The sequence below is a fragment of the Ailuropoda melanoleuca genome, chromosome 1 (genome assembly GCF_002007445.2).
Source record: "Ailuropoda melanoleuca isolate Jingjing chromosome 1, ASM200744v2, whole genome shotgun sequence".
Classification (NCBI taxonomy): Eukaryota; Metazoa; Chordata; class Mammalia; order Carnivora; family Ursidae; genus Ailuropoda; species Ailuropoda melanoleuca.
Genome location: NC_048218.1, coordinates 147,339,209 through 147,355,660, shown reverse-complemented (window position 1 = coordinate 147,355,660; position 16,452 = coordinate 147,339,209). Strand labels below are relative to the sequence as shown.

The 16,452-nt window shown below is 37.8% G+C and overlaps 1 protein-coding gene across 6 annotated transcripts in view; it reads right to left on the bottom strand.

Moving 5' to 3' along the window:
• Window positions 1-16,242, bottom strand: part of C1GALT1 (core 1 synthase, glycoprotein-N-acetylgalactosamine 3-beta-galactosyltransferase 1) — a 34,177-nt gene extending 17,935 nt beyond the window's left edge. The window contains exons 1-2 of one of the 6 annotated variants that reach the window (XM_034668059.1): window positions 16,050-16,240; window positions 15,298-15,395 (exon numbers count right to left, since the gene is read on the bottom strand). Coding sequence is in view for 2 of the 6 variants with exons in the window: in XM_019800268.2 (XP_019655827.1) it covers window positions 16,050-16,056 (7 nt within the window). In the remaining 4 variants the exon portion in view is untranslated. The other 5 variants (XM_019800268.2, XM_002919817.4, XM_019800266.2 and 2 more) reach the window with 5 other exon arrangements.
• Between the last annotated feature and the right edge of the window lie 210 nt (window positions 16,243-16,452).

The window sequence follows — 16,452 nt, the reverse complement described above, 5'->3', positions numbered from 1 at the left end:
AGAAGATGTAAAAATGAAAATGGCTCCAAGAAAGACTGAAAATGTTAAGAGTTGCTGAGAGATCAGAACTGGTTTCAGACAAAATTTTCACGCCTCTGCTCTCCTACAGTAACCTTGCTAATAACAACTCAAATGTTTCTTTATATGAATTCTAAAAAAGACTTATTCCATAAGATTTAATCCATATCTCTTTTTCAATACATTTTTAGCCTAAAGAAAACTCAATTACATATAATAAAATTTTATTTGCAATATTCTCTTTGAGAATATTTCTACTAATTTTGTTTCCTTACAGTTCCAGACTACTGAGCTAAGCTGCAAAAATGAGATACTACATGCAAGTTTTAAAGTTCAAAGATCATTTACTATTATGCGGCACTGTGTTAAATACTGGAAAAAGTCAAAACAAAATATCTTTCCCTGCCCTCATGGAATTTACAGTGTTGTAATTACACAGGGATACAAAAATAGCAATGAAAGTTTAAAAATAGAGGGACACAGCTAAAGCAGTGCTAAGGAAAACTTACAGCACTAAATGCTTACGTTAGAAAAGACAAAAAGTCTCAAATCAATTGATTCCAGCTCCCACTTCAAAAACCAAGAAAAACAGCAAAATAAGCCTAAAGTAAGCAAAATGAATGAAATAACAGAAACCAATAAAATTCAAAATAGAAAAATAGATAAAAATTAATAAAATTAAAATTAATAAAATAAATTAATAAAATTAATAAAAGCCACTATCAAATGTCTAACAGAATTCTCAATGCCTAAAAAAATTAACAGTATTTCTTTGGACTCATCCAATCCAAGTGTGTAATCAAATTTCCCTGTCTTCTATAATCAAATTGCCTCAATTAGTTCACAAATGTCTTTTTACAGTTGGTTTGTTCCCATCAGTATTTAAACTATACCCACATTCACAGATAAAATTAAAAATAATCCAAGAGAACATTTTATATAATAAATAGCTATTAAACACGAAAACCTAAATGAAACACATTTCTCTAAAAGAGCAAATTATCAAAGCTGACTCAAGGTATAAAAACTAAATGAATAAATAACAACAAAGGAAATAAAGAATGTTGTCAAAGAGCCAGACTTCAAAAAGGTCCAAGCTTTTCTTGGATAAAATACTTACATCTTTCAAAAAACATAATTTTTATACAGGCATACCTCATTTCACTGCACTTTCCTTTACTGTGCTTTGCAGATATTGCATTTTTTTTTTTTTTTTTTTTTTTTTTTTACAAATTTAAGGTCTGTAGTAACTCTTTGTCCAGTAAGTCCATCAGCACTATTTTTCCAACACCATGTCACTTCATTTCTCTGTATCACATTTTGGCAGTTCTCAAAATACTTCAAACTTCTTCATTGTTATATTTGTTATAGTAAACTCTGATTGGTGATCTTTGATGCTACTATTCTGTTTTGGGGTGTCATGAACTGCATACATATAAGATGGCAAACCTTATCGATAAATGTGTGTGTTCTGTCTGCTCCACTGACTGGCCATTCCTCTGTCTCCCTCCCTCTCCTAACCTAAGACCACCCTATTCCCTGAGACACAACAATATTGAAATTAAGCCAATTAGTAGCTCTACAATGGGCTCTTCATGTTCAAATGAAAGGAAGAATCACATTTCTCACTTTAAATTAAAAGCCAGAAATGATTAAGCTTAATGAGGAAGACACGATGAAACCATGACAGGCCAAAAACTAGGCTTCTTGTGCCAAACAGCCAAGTTGTGAATGCAAAGGAAAAGTTCTTGAAAGAAATTAAAAGTGCTACTCCAGTGAACTCACAAATGATAAGAAACCAAAATAGCTGATTTTGATATTGCTAATTTGGAGAGCATTTTAGTAGTCTAGATAGAATATCACATCAACCACAACATTGCCTTAAACCAAAGCCTAATCTAGAGCAAGGTCTTAACTCTTCAATTCAATGAAGGCTGAGAGAGGTCAGGAAGTGCACAAGAAAAGTTTGAAGCTAGCAAAAGTTGGTTCATGAGGTCTAAGGGAAAGAAGCCTTCTCCACAAGACCAGAGTGTAAAGTGAAGCAGTAAGTGCTGATGTAGGAGCTCCAAGTTATCCAGAGAAATCCATCTAAAATAATTAATGAAAGTAGCTACACTAACCAATAGATTTTTAATATAGATGAAATAGCCTTCTGCTGGAAGAAGATGCCATCCAGGACTTTGAGAACTAGATGGGAGAAGTCAATGCCCAGCTTCAAAGGACAGGTTGACTCTCTCCTTAGGGGCTAATGCAGCTGGTAACTGAGTTGAAGTCATTGCTCATTTACCATTCTGAAAATGCTACAACCCTTAAGAATTACACTGCATCTACTTTGCCTGGGCTCTGAAAATGAAGCAACAAAGCCTGGATGACACCATATCTGTTTACAACGTTTTATTTAATATTTTAAGTCTATTGTTGAGACATGCTGCTCAGAAAAAAAGATTCCTTTCAAAATATTACTGCTCATTGACAATGCACCTGGTTACCCCAGAGCTCTAATAGAAATGAACAAGATTAAAGTTGTTTTCTTATCTCCTAAAGTAACATCCATTCTGCAGCCTATAGATCAAGGAGTAATTTTCAACTTTCAAGTCTTATTATTTAAGAAACACATTCCGTGGGGGTGCCTGGGTGGCTCAGTTGGTTAAGTGCCTTCAACTCAGGTCATGATCTTGGGGTCCTGGGATGGAGACCCACATCAGACTCCTTGCTCAGCAGGGATACTGCTTCTCCCTCTCCCTCTGCCCCTCCCCACTGCTCGTGCTCTCTCTCTCTCTAAGAAATAAAATCTTTAAAAAAAAAGAAATACATTTCATAAAGCTATAGCTGCCATAGACGGTGATTCCTCTGATGGAGCTGGGCAGGATAAATTAAAAACCTTCTGGAAAGGATTCAGTATTCTAAATGGCATTAAGAACATTCATGATTCACAGGAAGAGGTCAAAATATCAATATGAACAGGAATTTGGAAGAAGTTGATTCCAACCCTCATGGATGACTTTGAGAGGTTTAAGACTTCAGAGGAGAAAATCACTGCAGATGTGGTAGAAACAGCAAGATAACTAGAATTAGAAATGGAGCCTGAAGGTGTGACTGAATTGCTGCAATCTTAGGAATAAACTTGAATGAATGAGGAGTTGCTTCTTAGGGTTGAGCAAAGAAAGTGGTTTCTTGAGATGAAATCTCCTGGCGAAAATGCTGTGAAGACTTGAAATGGCAACAAGGTTTAGAATATTACATAAACTTAGTTAATAAAACACTGGCAGGGTTTGAGAGGTTTGACTTCAATTTTGACAGAAGTTCTACTGTGGGTAAAATACAATCAAACAGTATCTATGCTACAGAGAAATCGTTCATGAAAAAATGAGGCAACAGATGTGGCAAACTTCGTTGTCTTATTTTAAGAAATTGTTAACAGCCACTCCAAACTTCAGCAACCACCACCTTGATCAGTCAGGAGCCACCAACATGAAGGCAAGACCCTCCACTAGCAAAAAGATTATGACTCACTGAAAGCTCAGATGATGGTTAGCATTTTTTAGCAATAAGGTATATTTTAATAAGGTAAATTAAGGTATGTACATTTTTTTAAAGGCATAATGCTATTGCATCCTTAATACACTACAATATAGTGTAAACATAACTTTTATATGCATGGAGAAACCACAAATTCATCTGCCTTGCTTTATTGTGATATTTGCTTTATTGCAGTGGTCTGAAACTGAACTCGCAATATTTCTGTGGTATGCCTATACTACATGAGTCATTCAGGAAGTTAAGTAGAACTTAACCAATTCTTCTTTTATGTAAAAGTTTGATACCAGTCTCTGACAAAGAAAGCCCAAAATATAGATAGCATTTTAAAAAACACAACTCAGTCCAATCTCGCTTCAAAATAATACATCATCAAAGGGAATGCCGTCCAAACGTTAATGGTTATCTTAAGTTGGGTCCTCAGAAAGGAACTGTGAAATGAGGTCTTTGTGTGAAAGTGGTTTATTAGAAAGTTTTCCCTGGGGGTGCCTGGGTGACTCAGTCAGTTAAGCATCTGCTTTTGGCTCAGGTCATGATCCCAGGGTCCTGGGATCGAGTCCCACATTAGGCCCCTTGCTCAATGGGGAACCTGCTTCTCCCTCTGTCTCCTGCTTCCCCTGTTTGTGCATACTCCCCCCCCCAAAAAAAACCAAATAAATAAAATAAAACCTTAAAAAAAAAAAAAAAGAGAGAGAGAGAAAGTATTCCCTGAACAAACTTATAGGGAAGTAGGATAGGGAAGGAAAGGAAGTCATGCAAAGTTCCATGGAAGATAATTTTAGCTCCATCCCGTAGGGTAGTTCTGGAGGCAATACAAGCTGCACCTCAGAGTTGTATTCATAGAATTAATCATTGGTTAAGGGCTGTCCTTAGGAAATAAACTTCTCAGACACTCCCATAGTTTATACATTGGCAAAACTGGCTCTGGCAGTGTGAGGGCAGCCCAGCAACAAAGAACCTTAGGAGATAGATGACGGAAATGAATATACATTAGGAGCCTGTGAACAGAAAGAAGATACAGGCCCTTGGACAAAGCATTAGCATCATCTGCTATAGCAACTTTATGATTGGGAAAGTTAAAAATCGCTTGGTTTGGTTTTGCTCTAATGGAATCCCCAAAGGTTCAGCAATCAATCATTCAAGTTCAATCATCGTATAGTGAAGAATACTGCACAGCCCTAACAATGTATATAGAAACTTTAATTAGCTTTTTAGAATCTACTATAAAATATAGTCACTTAAGAATCACCAGGTATTTTAAGGAAAGCCTCTAATATGAAAGAAAAAAAACAAGAAAGTCAAATTTAAAGCAACTTGGAAGAGATGATATAATGACATGAAAACTAAGAAAACCCCAATCATTGATATCCTGAGAGATTAAAAAATGTCATGCCATTCTATTCATGAAATTAGAATAAGATAATAGCTTTAAAAAAATTATGAGGACAAAAAGAACTCCACAACAAATTAAACTATAAGAAAATAAAAAACCTGAATAGAACAGCCATAGGATAAAGTTAAGGAAATCACCACCAAAGTTAGCAAAACAAAAAGATAAGGTGATGGAAAATGAGAAAACTGATAACTAAAGATCAGATGCAGATAAAAAAGAGGGGAAGAAATCAACATCAAGTATTTCAAGGATGTTTCCAGATTGAAAGGATCCAATGATAGCTAATACTCTGGACAAAAACAGACCCACAAAGATATAGTATCATGTAATTTCAGAACAATCTGGTCAAAGAAACCATTCTGCAAGATTGCAGAGAAAGAGGCAAAGAGACAATAATTATATGGTTTTATTTTTTTTAATTTAATTTTTAAAAAATATTTTATCTATTTACTTGAGAGAGAGAAAGTAAGAGAGAGAGAGAGAGCATGAAAGAAGAGGGAGAAGCAGACTCCCTGCTAAGCAGGGAGCCTAACATCGGGCTCTATCCCAGGACCCTGGGATCATGATCTGAGCCGAAGGCAGATGCTTTACCAACTGAGCCACCCAGGTGCCCCAAGAATTAAATGGTTTTAGACTTTCAAACAGCAACACTGAAGGCTAGAAGGCAATGGATAAAATCCTTCAAAATTCTGAGGAAAAATTATTTCCAACCTAGAATTTTAGACCCAGCCAAACTATCCAAGGATCAAGTCCACACTGCTGACTTGGTACACAAGACTTGGCTCTAGTTTACCTTCCTGCTTTCTTATTTCTCATACTCCCTTACCTGCAAGGACCATTCAGTCATTCTCCAAGTCTGCCACGAAGTCTGCATTTGGATGACTTTGGCCATTCTATTCTTTTTTGCTTGGTGTGCCCTTCTCATTTTGTCTACGGATAGATATATAACTCTTTTTTTTTTTTTAAGATTTTTTATTTATTCATTTGACAGAGAGACAGCCAGCAAGAGAGGGAACACAAGTAGGGGGAGTGGGAAAGGAAGAAGCAGGCTCCCAGCGGAAAAGCCTGACGTGGGGCTCGATCCCAGAACTCCAGGATCATGCCTTGAGCAGAAGGCAGACACTTAATGACTGAGCCACCCAGGCGCCCCAAGATACATAATTCTTTCAAGGTTATTTTAGTACTTTCCATGACCACTCTTCCCTATTGCCCATGGTTAAATTAATTGCTCTCCCTCAAATGTTTCCTTGTTCCTTTATTTACACTTCCTACTATGTATATATCATAACTGCATAATAGTAAGTATGTGCATCTCTTTCCCACTAGACTATAGCCACTAGGAAAAGTGGCTATGGCTCTTATCTGTACATCTCCAGCACCTAACACATTGCCTAGCTTATAAAATGCATTCAGATGTTTGTGTGTTTGTTTTACTGAAGGGGGAACACCACTGAAACGAGTTTTGCAAACAGAGTTCTATATTTATACTACCTATTTCACTAAATAAAAAATCATATATGGTTTCAGCATTTGAAGCTTTTACACTTCTTTAACCCAAAAGCATAAAATAGATATATAATATGAACTATACATTATTTCCTTTGATGTGTATTCAACTCATATGAACTATAATAGAAGTAGATATTAATTCTGAGACAGAGAGACTAAAAGCATTTTCTATTACTAATTTATTAAGATGATAGAAATACAAAAAATTAACACAGAGCTATCACCTATGATCCTGAAGTAATTTATAAGCATTATGGTTACACAACCTTAGCATTAGAAAACACCGCAGAATTTTATGAATCCTGAAAAAGTATATAGGATAAGAAACAAATAAACCTTCCAAAAATTACATAACAGTTCACAACCAAGTTAAAATCAAGTTGTATTGTCTCAAGCTATAATTCTATTTTTTAAAATACTCCCACAGTTTCAGATTCAGAAAACCAAAAAAGTGAGAATCTTTTGTTACTGTTCCATGAGAACATAAATATTTTTTGTATCCTCAACAGAAATTAGAGAAGACATAAATAAATGGAAAGACATTCCACGTTCACTGAATGGAAGAATATTGTTAAGATGTCAATACTACGGAGCGCCTGGGTGGCACAGCGGTTAAGCGTCTGCCTTCGGCTCAGGGCGTGATCCCAGCATTATGGGATCGAGCTCCACATCAGGCTTCCTCCGCTATGAGCCTGCTTCTTCCTCTCCCACTCCCCCTGCTTGTGTTCCCTCTCTCGCTGGCTGTCTCTATCTCTGTCAAATAAATAAATAAAATCTTTAAAAAAAAAAAAAAAAGATGTCAATACTACCCAAAGTGATCTATAAACTTAAAGCTATCTCTATCAAAATCTAACGATGTTTTTTGCAGAAATAGAAATATCCATCATAAAATTCATATGGAATGTCAAGGGACCCCAAAGAGCCAAAAAAAAAAAAAATCTTGAAAAAGAGTAATAAAACCAGAGGACCCACAGTTCCTAATGTTAAAGCTTACTACATAAGCTACAGTAGTCAAAACAGTGGCACTGGCATAAAGATAGACATATAGACCAAAGGAATAGGCTAGAGAGCTCAGAAATAAATCCATGCATTTATGGTCAAAAGATTTTCAACAAATGGGCCACGTGCATTCAATGAGCAGAGGACAATCTTTTGACAAAGAGGAGGAGAAAACAGGATATCCACATGCTAAAGAATGAAACTGGATCCTTATCTAACATCATATACAGAAATCAACCCAAAATAGATCAAAGATCTAAATATAAGACCTAAATAAAGACCTAAATATAAAACTATAAAACTCTTAGAAGAAAACACAAGACAAAAACTTCCTGATACTGGAATTGGGAATGATTTCTTTGACAGGACATCAAAGGCACAAGCAACAAAAGAAAATTAGTCAAATTGGACTTCATGGAAATTTTTTTAATTTTATATATCAAAAGACACTATCAACAAAGTAAAAAGGCAACCCACGGAATGGAAGAAATATCTGCAAGTCATCTATCTGATAGGGGATTAGCGTCCAGAATATAGAGAACTCTGAAAACTTAACAAAACCAATAAAATGGGCAAAGGATTTGAAAAGACCTTTCTCCAAACAAGATATACAACTGGCTGATAAGCATGAGCATGTTGAGGATGAAAAGACGCTCAATATCACTGATATTCAGGGAAATGCTGATTAAAACTATAATGAGATACCACCTCACATCTATTAGAATGGCCACTATCAAAATAATAAGTGTCGGTAAGGATGTGGAGAAATGCAAAAACTTGTGCACTGTTATGTAAGACATACAGAAATATAAAATGTACAGTCACTGTGGAAAATAGTATGGTAGTTCCACAAAAAATTAAAAATTTAGAATTACCACAGGATCTAGTACTTCCCCTTCTGGGTATATGACCAAAAGAATTAGAAGTAGGGTCTCAAAGAGATATCTGTATACCCACGTTTATAGCAGCATTATTCACAACAGCTAAAATGCAGAGGTAATCCAAGTGTCCATCAATGGGTAAACGGATAAGCAAAATGTGTTATGTGCAAACAATGGAATATTATTCAGCCTTTAAAAAAAAGGAAATTTTGACGTGTACTATAACATGGATGAACTCTGACATTATGCTAAATGAAATAAGCCAGTCACAAAAAGACAAATACTATAAAATTCCACTTACAGGAGACACTTAAAACCATAGAGACAGAAAGTAGAATGGTAGTTGCCAGAGACAGGACACACTCAGTTAAAATCATAGAGACAGAAAGGAGAATGGTGGTTGCCAGAGGGGAATGGTGGTAATGGTTGCACAACAACATACATGTATTTAAAATGTACACTTAAAAATGATTAAAATGGTAAATTTTGTGTATTTTACAATAAAAAAATTGGAAAAAAAAGAATAACAATGTTGATTTTCTCCAAATTAATCTATATATGTAACATCATCCAAACTAAAATACAAGATTTTATTTATTATTTTTAAATACAAGAAGACTTTAAAAAGTTCAATAACTCAGTAGAAGCATTCAAAAGATGTGGAAAAATAAGTATGTGAGTATACCTGGGAAATTCTGGAAAGGAGTGTGGGGGTAGACTAAGCCTAATGGACCCACTTATTTTTTTTTTTTTAAGATTTTATTTCATTCGACAGAGAGACAGCCAGCAAGAGAGGGAACACAGCAGGGGGAGTGGGAGAGGAAGAAGCAGGCTCCCAGCAGAAGAGCCTGACGTGGGGCTTGATCCCAGAACACCAGTATCACACCCTGAGCCGAAGGCAGACACTTAATGACTAAGCCACCCAGGAGCCCCTGGACCCACTTAAATACAGGATTTTTGAAAATTAAATAATGTGGTTAAAAATTATTCTTAATGTTGTTTGGAAAATAAATAGGAGTATAACTGGGAAATTCCTGAAAGGAGTATTGCAGGTTGGAGGGTAGATTAAGCCTACCAGAGATTAAAACATATTACCTACAATAAACAGTGGTATAGTAATTAGAACAATTTGATATTCAGGCCAAACAGATATATCAATTTCCCTATAAATCAGTTTTAAAAAACCATTTTAATGCTTTTAATTAATACGACAAAGTGCTGAGAAACTTTCTTTCTCTACAACCATGCCGTCAGAACTAAGCTATCTAAAAGTTTATCAGAGAGATTGGAACATCCCATTCTTGCATGGATGATGGATCATTCATCAAACAGCAGCAGCCTTAATTTCCAACTCAGAGTTTCAGATAGGGCTTCCCAGACACAACATTCCACATTTATCTAACTGTAGTTTCTAAGGAAACAGGACTTTTGGGTTTGCTTCTCAGCCCAGGCCCGATGTTAATTAACCCCTTGACACACAGCCTTGCTGTACTTCAAACCTATCAAATATTGCTTCATTTAAATTTTGTCTAAACTCCACCCTTCTCCAAAATCCTATAATAACCCTGTCCTTTCTTTATTTAGTAAAAATGCTGGCAATTCCTCTGGTATGTGGTCTTCCTCACAGCAGCAAGTTAATTAACCTTTGTCAGCCTAAAGATACACACCCCTGGTGATCTTTACCAGACTGAAATAAAGAGTCTATTAAAAAAAAACAAGTCCGTATGGAAATTTAATACATAATATACATAGCATTTCAAATCAAGAAAAAGATGGTTTAATTCAAGTAATGATACTGAAATAATCTTTTGGGAAAAAGATAAAAATCAGCCAGCTGGATCCCTACCTTTCTCTTTCAAATTCCAAATGTTTCTAAGATTTCAATATTAAAAAAAAATGAAATTATAACAAAACTGGAAGAAAATATCTTTTTACATTCTTATAACATGAATTGAGATCCTCTCAAAACTCAGAAACTATGACTATAAGAAAATTGTATAAAATTATTCATTGGTTAAACTTCTGGCAGTGAAACTGCTGGTTCAAAGATGTTTCTTTTCTTTCTTTTTTTTTTTTAAGATTTTATTTTTATTTATCTGACAGAAGAGCCAGTGAGAGAGGGAACATAAGCAGGGGGAGTGGGAGAGGAAGAAGCAGGTTCCCAGGGGAGAGCCTGATGTGGGGCTCGATCCCAGAATGCCAGGATCACGCCCTGAGCCAAAGGCAGATGTTTAACGATTGCGCCACCCAGGCACCCCTCAAAGATGTTTCTGTATAAAATGTTAAAAAAAAAAAAATCTGTACAGCAAAAGATGTCAACAAGTATTGTAATGAAAAAGATAAAAGCTCAATCTAACATAAAAACAGATAAAGAAAATAAAGGATTTGCAGAAGAAGAAGATACAATGGTCAAGGATGTTCAAATTTCACGTTAAAGTAATTCAAACGCAGAAATACTATTTTTAACCTATCATACTAGCAAAAAATGTTTAGTAACACTCAGTCACAACATGGAAGAGAAAACTGGCACTCATGCATTCTTTCCCACAATATACATATTTACTGTCTTTTGGCAGGGCAATTTGGCAATAAATTTTAAAATTTTTAAATGAGTATGACCGGACCCATCATTTCATCATCAGAAATTTCTACTATGGACACAAACACAGAAGTCTCTGAAGATGTTCATGACAGCCACTGCCAAAAGATGTTTTCTTGTTGATAAGGAACTAGTTAAATAAACAAACATGGTACATCATACCACAGAATACTCTGCAGCTGTCCAAACAATGATCTACATGTGCTAATGAGGAAAATCTTTGCATATTTTCGCAGTTATGACTTTTTGCTAGTAAGGTGTAGTGGCTACTTTTTAAATCAGAAAAATGTAAAGAAAACAAATGAAAAAACCCAAACTGAAACCATAGATAAAAAATATGGATATACAGAAAAGAGTACGTTTTCTTTCCCATTTCTCTGTGTATTTGTATCTTTTACTTTACATCAAAGAGATGATGCTGTATCTACTAATCTCCACTCCACCCTTTTCATTTATTTTCTTCCATAACGTAACTCCATTCATTAAAACTGTGTAAGATAAAAGATTTATTTTTTTAAGACAAAGTACTACAGTCTGTGTAGTATAATCACATTTGGCTTCTTAAATTCTTCTGTATATATAATTCTGGAAAGGTGTATATAAAGATATTTAACAAAGGCTACCTCTGGGAACTAAGACTAGGTGGCATGAGCAAAAAGGGTTTTTTTTTTTTTCATTTTATAACCTTTTAATGTTTTAATGCTTTTATCAAGTACATATTTATTACATTTTTTGACAAAAATTAAATAAGGTAGCTACTTCATCTATAAGGATAATCTAAGAAAAACAAAGTGCACTAAAATCCCCACACTTGTTACACAAGAGGATCTCTTGATCCTTTTCAGACTTCTCGAAGTTTGACTCACATATACACTAACACTTTCACCTTGACCATAGGTATCTCACATTCAACATGTCTAAAAGTGACTCATTACCTTCCTCCCTTAATTCCCTTGCTGTTCAGCTTAACTAAAATCACTGGCCATCACCTAAATTACTCACCAATGGGTTCCTATTTCACTAGGAGCCATCTGTTTATCTGAACTAGAAATTAGAGTGTCTCTAATTTTTTAACACTCCCTACTCCCTTTACCCTTGCCGCATATCCAACTACCAAATCTGATCAATTTTATTTCCTAAATGTTTTTTTAATCTATCCTCTCCTCTCCATTTCTACTATTTCAGACCCTCCTCTCTACCCTAAGCAACTACAATATTTAATCTGTCTCCCTCACTCAAGTGCTATCTCTCCTCAACTCATTCCCATTTTGTCATCAGAATGACCTATCTAAAATGAAAAGCTGACCAAGTCACTCCATGAGTCCTCCATGGAGCCCTACTGCCTATAAGACAAAAACTAAGCATCATTAATTAACATGATATATATAGGTTCTCCTTGATCTAGACTCTGTCTTCCCTGGTCACCCTGGGTCTTCCCTGGTCACCCTATTCTTACCTACATCACCTATTAACATCTAATATATTACATATTTTGCTTCCTCGTCTTGTTTATTGTCTCTCTTCTTCATCTTGTTCATTGGTTCTCAAACCTGAGTCTGCATCAGAATCGCCTGAAAGTTTTGTTAAAACAGTTTCTGAATCAAGAGGTCTGGGGGCTAGAGCCTGAAAATTTGGATTGCTAACAAGTTCCTGGATGATGCTGATGCTGCAAATCCAGGGACCACGTTTTGAGAACCAACGTTTTAGAACATACACTCCTCCAGGACAGAGATTTTGTCTACCTGCTGGCTTTCTCTCTGCAACCTGGTTCAGAGTAAGCACTGAGATAGGTAAATGACAAGTACATTTAGATGTCCCCTTCTCTGTTCCTACCACACCCCCTGATTTGGCCTGAAATATGGTGCTAAAAATTTGCTGAACACTGTAAAAGATAAATAATATGATTGTGATGGGTTGTGTCCCCTCTCAAAAAACTGAGGTTGAAGTCCTAACCCTAGTACCTATGAATGGGATCTTATTTGGAAATAGGGTCTTTGCAGATGTAATCAAGTTTAGATGAAGTCATCAGAGTGGACCCTAATCCAATATGACTGTGTCCTTATAAAAAAGGGAGAACGGAGTGGACTGGAGTGACAAAGCTGCAAGTCAAGGAATACCAAGGACTACCAGTGACAGGAGAAGCTAAGAGGCATTAACAGATTCTCTGCTAGAACCTAGAGACCATGGCCCTGCCAACATCTTGATTTCAGAATTCTAGCCTCCAGAACTGAGATGGTAAATTTCTGTTGTTTTAAAGCACCCAGTTTGCTGTACTTTGTTATGGCAGCCCTAGGAAACCAATAGAAGGACCAAGAATGCAAATGACTACACCAAGTCATACATAATTTCAAATTCTGCCTATTATCTAATTTCCACCAGTTTAAATGTTTTTAATACACAGCTTTAATTGTAAACTAATCAGGTTTCCCATTTCAGAATCTCTCCAACTTAGTAAGTCTCTCCCTGCCTTCAGTGTGCAAGGCAGCTCATATTACAGGGTCTAGATAACTTATTCAGGTGTTTTTGGTTTCTCCTACCTTCTTACATGCTTCCCTATTTCACAAATATCCATTTATTTTTTTCCTTCAAGGGACACTTCTTATTTTCATACATTACACATTCTGGTATATATTTTCCCCTTGGCTATTTGAATTAGTTGCAAAGTGAAAATTTAAGCACACATTAGATACACATTTAGATTTAAGATAAAATACTGTCTTCTCTTTTAGAGAACAATTCTCCATTTCCCCCCCTTCTCTTTCTTCCTTCTTTAAAAGGAATGATCTTAATCCTAAAAAATTTTGGGTAAAAAAAATTTTGATATACTTTTCTTTTCTTTCCTTTTATTTATTTATTTGTTTGTTTGACAGAGATAGAGACAGCCAGCGAGAGAGGGAACACAAGCAGGGGGAGTGGGAGAGGAAGCAGCAGGCTCATAGCGGAGGAGCCTGATGTGGGGCTTGATCCCATAACGCTGGGATCAGGCCCTGAGCCGAAGGCAGACGCCTAACCGCTGTGCCACCCAGGCGCCCCTCTTTCCATCTTGTTACAGTTTGTACACTAGTATCTTTATTCAAATCTCAACAAATCTTCTAAAAGTAACATGGTTGTATTGGGAAGCTTAAAATTGTAAATGAATCCGAAATTAATTCTGTCAAGTTCTCCCTTTTCCATTTAACGTTTGTTTATAGCTGCAATGTCACAAGAATTCTGATCAATAATTTCATATCACAGACTCTATTTTAAATTACCATGGTTTACAAGGTTTACAAGTTGTAAGATGCAATTTTTATCTTAGCACAAATCAATATACAAATAGTAAATTGCATACGCCTAAATGACACAGCTTTGTATTTCTATGACTGGGTGAAAATCCCCTGTATGTACTACTAAAAAAGCTTGTGGTAAAATTCTAAGAATTTCTGGATACCAAATTACCTCAGAAATATAGACTAGTATAACCTATGCCAAAAAAATATATTTAAGAAAAACCATATCTATCCTTCAATGGGTATTAACCACAAAATATTTTTAAAATTCTGAAGCCTAAATAAAAAGATACAGAAAAAGTCAAATTACAGGCAAATTTAAGAGAGATATTTAATACTTCTCCACAAGTACTTTAAAACCATGCTCTTTTCCTATGAAGAATTTTAAATGAGTCATACTTTCCTTACTAAATCACTGTTTTACTTAACATATGGTGAAAAGAGTTAACTGTTTGGTAACTTGAAACTTTATATTCACTTCAAGTGCACATCAATATATGCTAAGGCTAGTGGAAAATAAGTATAATTTACTATATACAATACTTAGAACACACAGCGTCATGTGCATAAGGTTCACTTGACTGCTAAGGGTATGGAAAGCTGTCTAAATATTTCCTAAAAATTCAGGTTCCCACTGTCTAAACCTACACCAAAATTAAACAAGTTGAAATGCACACCACTTTTTCTTGGCACCCAGGCCGAGCTATCTATATTCTGCGCCTAACTCTTAGTAAGTGAACATATTTCTGTCCCAATCACATTGGCCCAATTATTCACTCTAATGCGTTAAAATTCTACCATTATAACTTGTTAATTCATAATGAAGTCAGTTCATGGTTAGCATAAGAGTTTCCAATCTGAAAAGCGTTAAAAAGATATACTACAATATCTATAACGAATTTATAGAACTAGATTATAAAGCCAATCAACTTTTCCAGAGCATGTGGTGCTTTCTTGTTTATTTAAAAAAATAAGAGAGTAAGAGCTAGGGAAGAATAAATCCCCATTCCCAAATTACGTTTTTCTTTTAAGAGTATACAATTTCTCCAAATTCAAAGCTGTATGGCCAACCTGTCAGCACCTACTACTCACAGCACATTTGCGGTGTTTGGTGGGGGCGGTGGTGAGAAAAAACTCTTTTCCTCCTTCTCTACGCAGCAAGTGAGTCAAACACACCTGGCTTGCTCATTCTGCCAGAGGCAATGAAATTTAAAAAAATAAATCAGCCACAGACAAACCTGATGATCCCAGAAAGCCCCGAGGAAGTCCCCCGGCACTTGTGGAAGACGCCCACTCGCTCGGCACCTCAGGCTGTCCGGCAGCCCGGCGGCTCTCGCGGAAGATGCCCACACCTGAGCCCTGGGTCCGACCTCAGCCCTGGGTCTCGCCTGACCCACAGGTCAGAGGGGGGCAGGGAGGGCCCGGCGGGCAAGACCTCTAAGTGGTCGGGCCGCGACCCGGCGCTACCCCGCGCCTCACTGCCGCCGCCCGACCGCGGGCAGCGCGCGAAGAGGAGGAGAGGGGCGCGAGGAAGAGGGGAGGGGCACCCACGGGCAGAAAGGAAGAACCCACCACGAAGAGGAGGCTACTCGTCAACAAAATAGCGGCCCGATGGGCAGACGGCCCCAATGGCAGTTCACGGAGGCGCCGGGGACAGGAGTGCCCCACGCCTCCCTCAGGAGCCCTCCAGTCCCCAGCCCCGGCGGCGACCCCGAGACACCTGTTTGGCTGCTCCCGGGTTTGGTTCCACCCTCTACGCTCCCACAACACACACTCCGAGCAGTGAGGACGAGGGGAACCGAGACCTTGGACCCGCAGCCTGAGGGCGCCTCCGCCGGCCGTACCTGACATCAGCCGCGGCTCCCTCTCGCCCCTCCTGGGGGGCGGAGAGGGGGACGACTCGAGACCGGCAACCGTAGCTCCTCCCGGTACCCGCAGAAGTGGCTTGCGGCCGCTAGCTGGGGCCGCCCGCTGCCGCCCAGATCATTCCCTGGCGGCGGCGGCAGTAGCGGCAGCGGCGGCTGAGGCGGGCCCAGCTCAACCGTCCCTCCCCCCTCCCCCCGCCCGCTCGGTCGCTCCTCCCCTCCCCGCAGCGCGTCCAGGCCGCGGCCCGCCGACGGCGCAGCCGCCACCCAGGGGTCTCCTAGCGCTGACGTCTCCGCCGCCGCACCGGCCCCAGGGAAGGGCGGAGCGAGAAGGGGGGAGGATGGGGCGGAGCTATGGCGACGTGCGGACGTGGGGATTGGC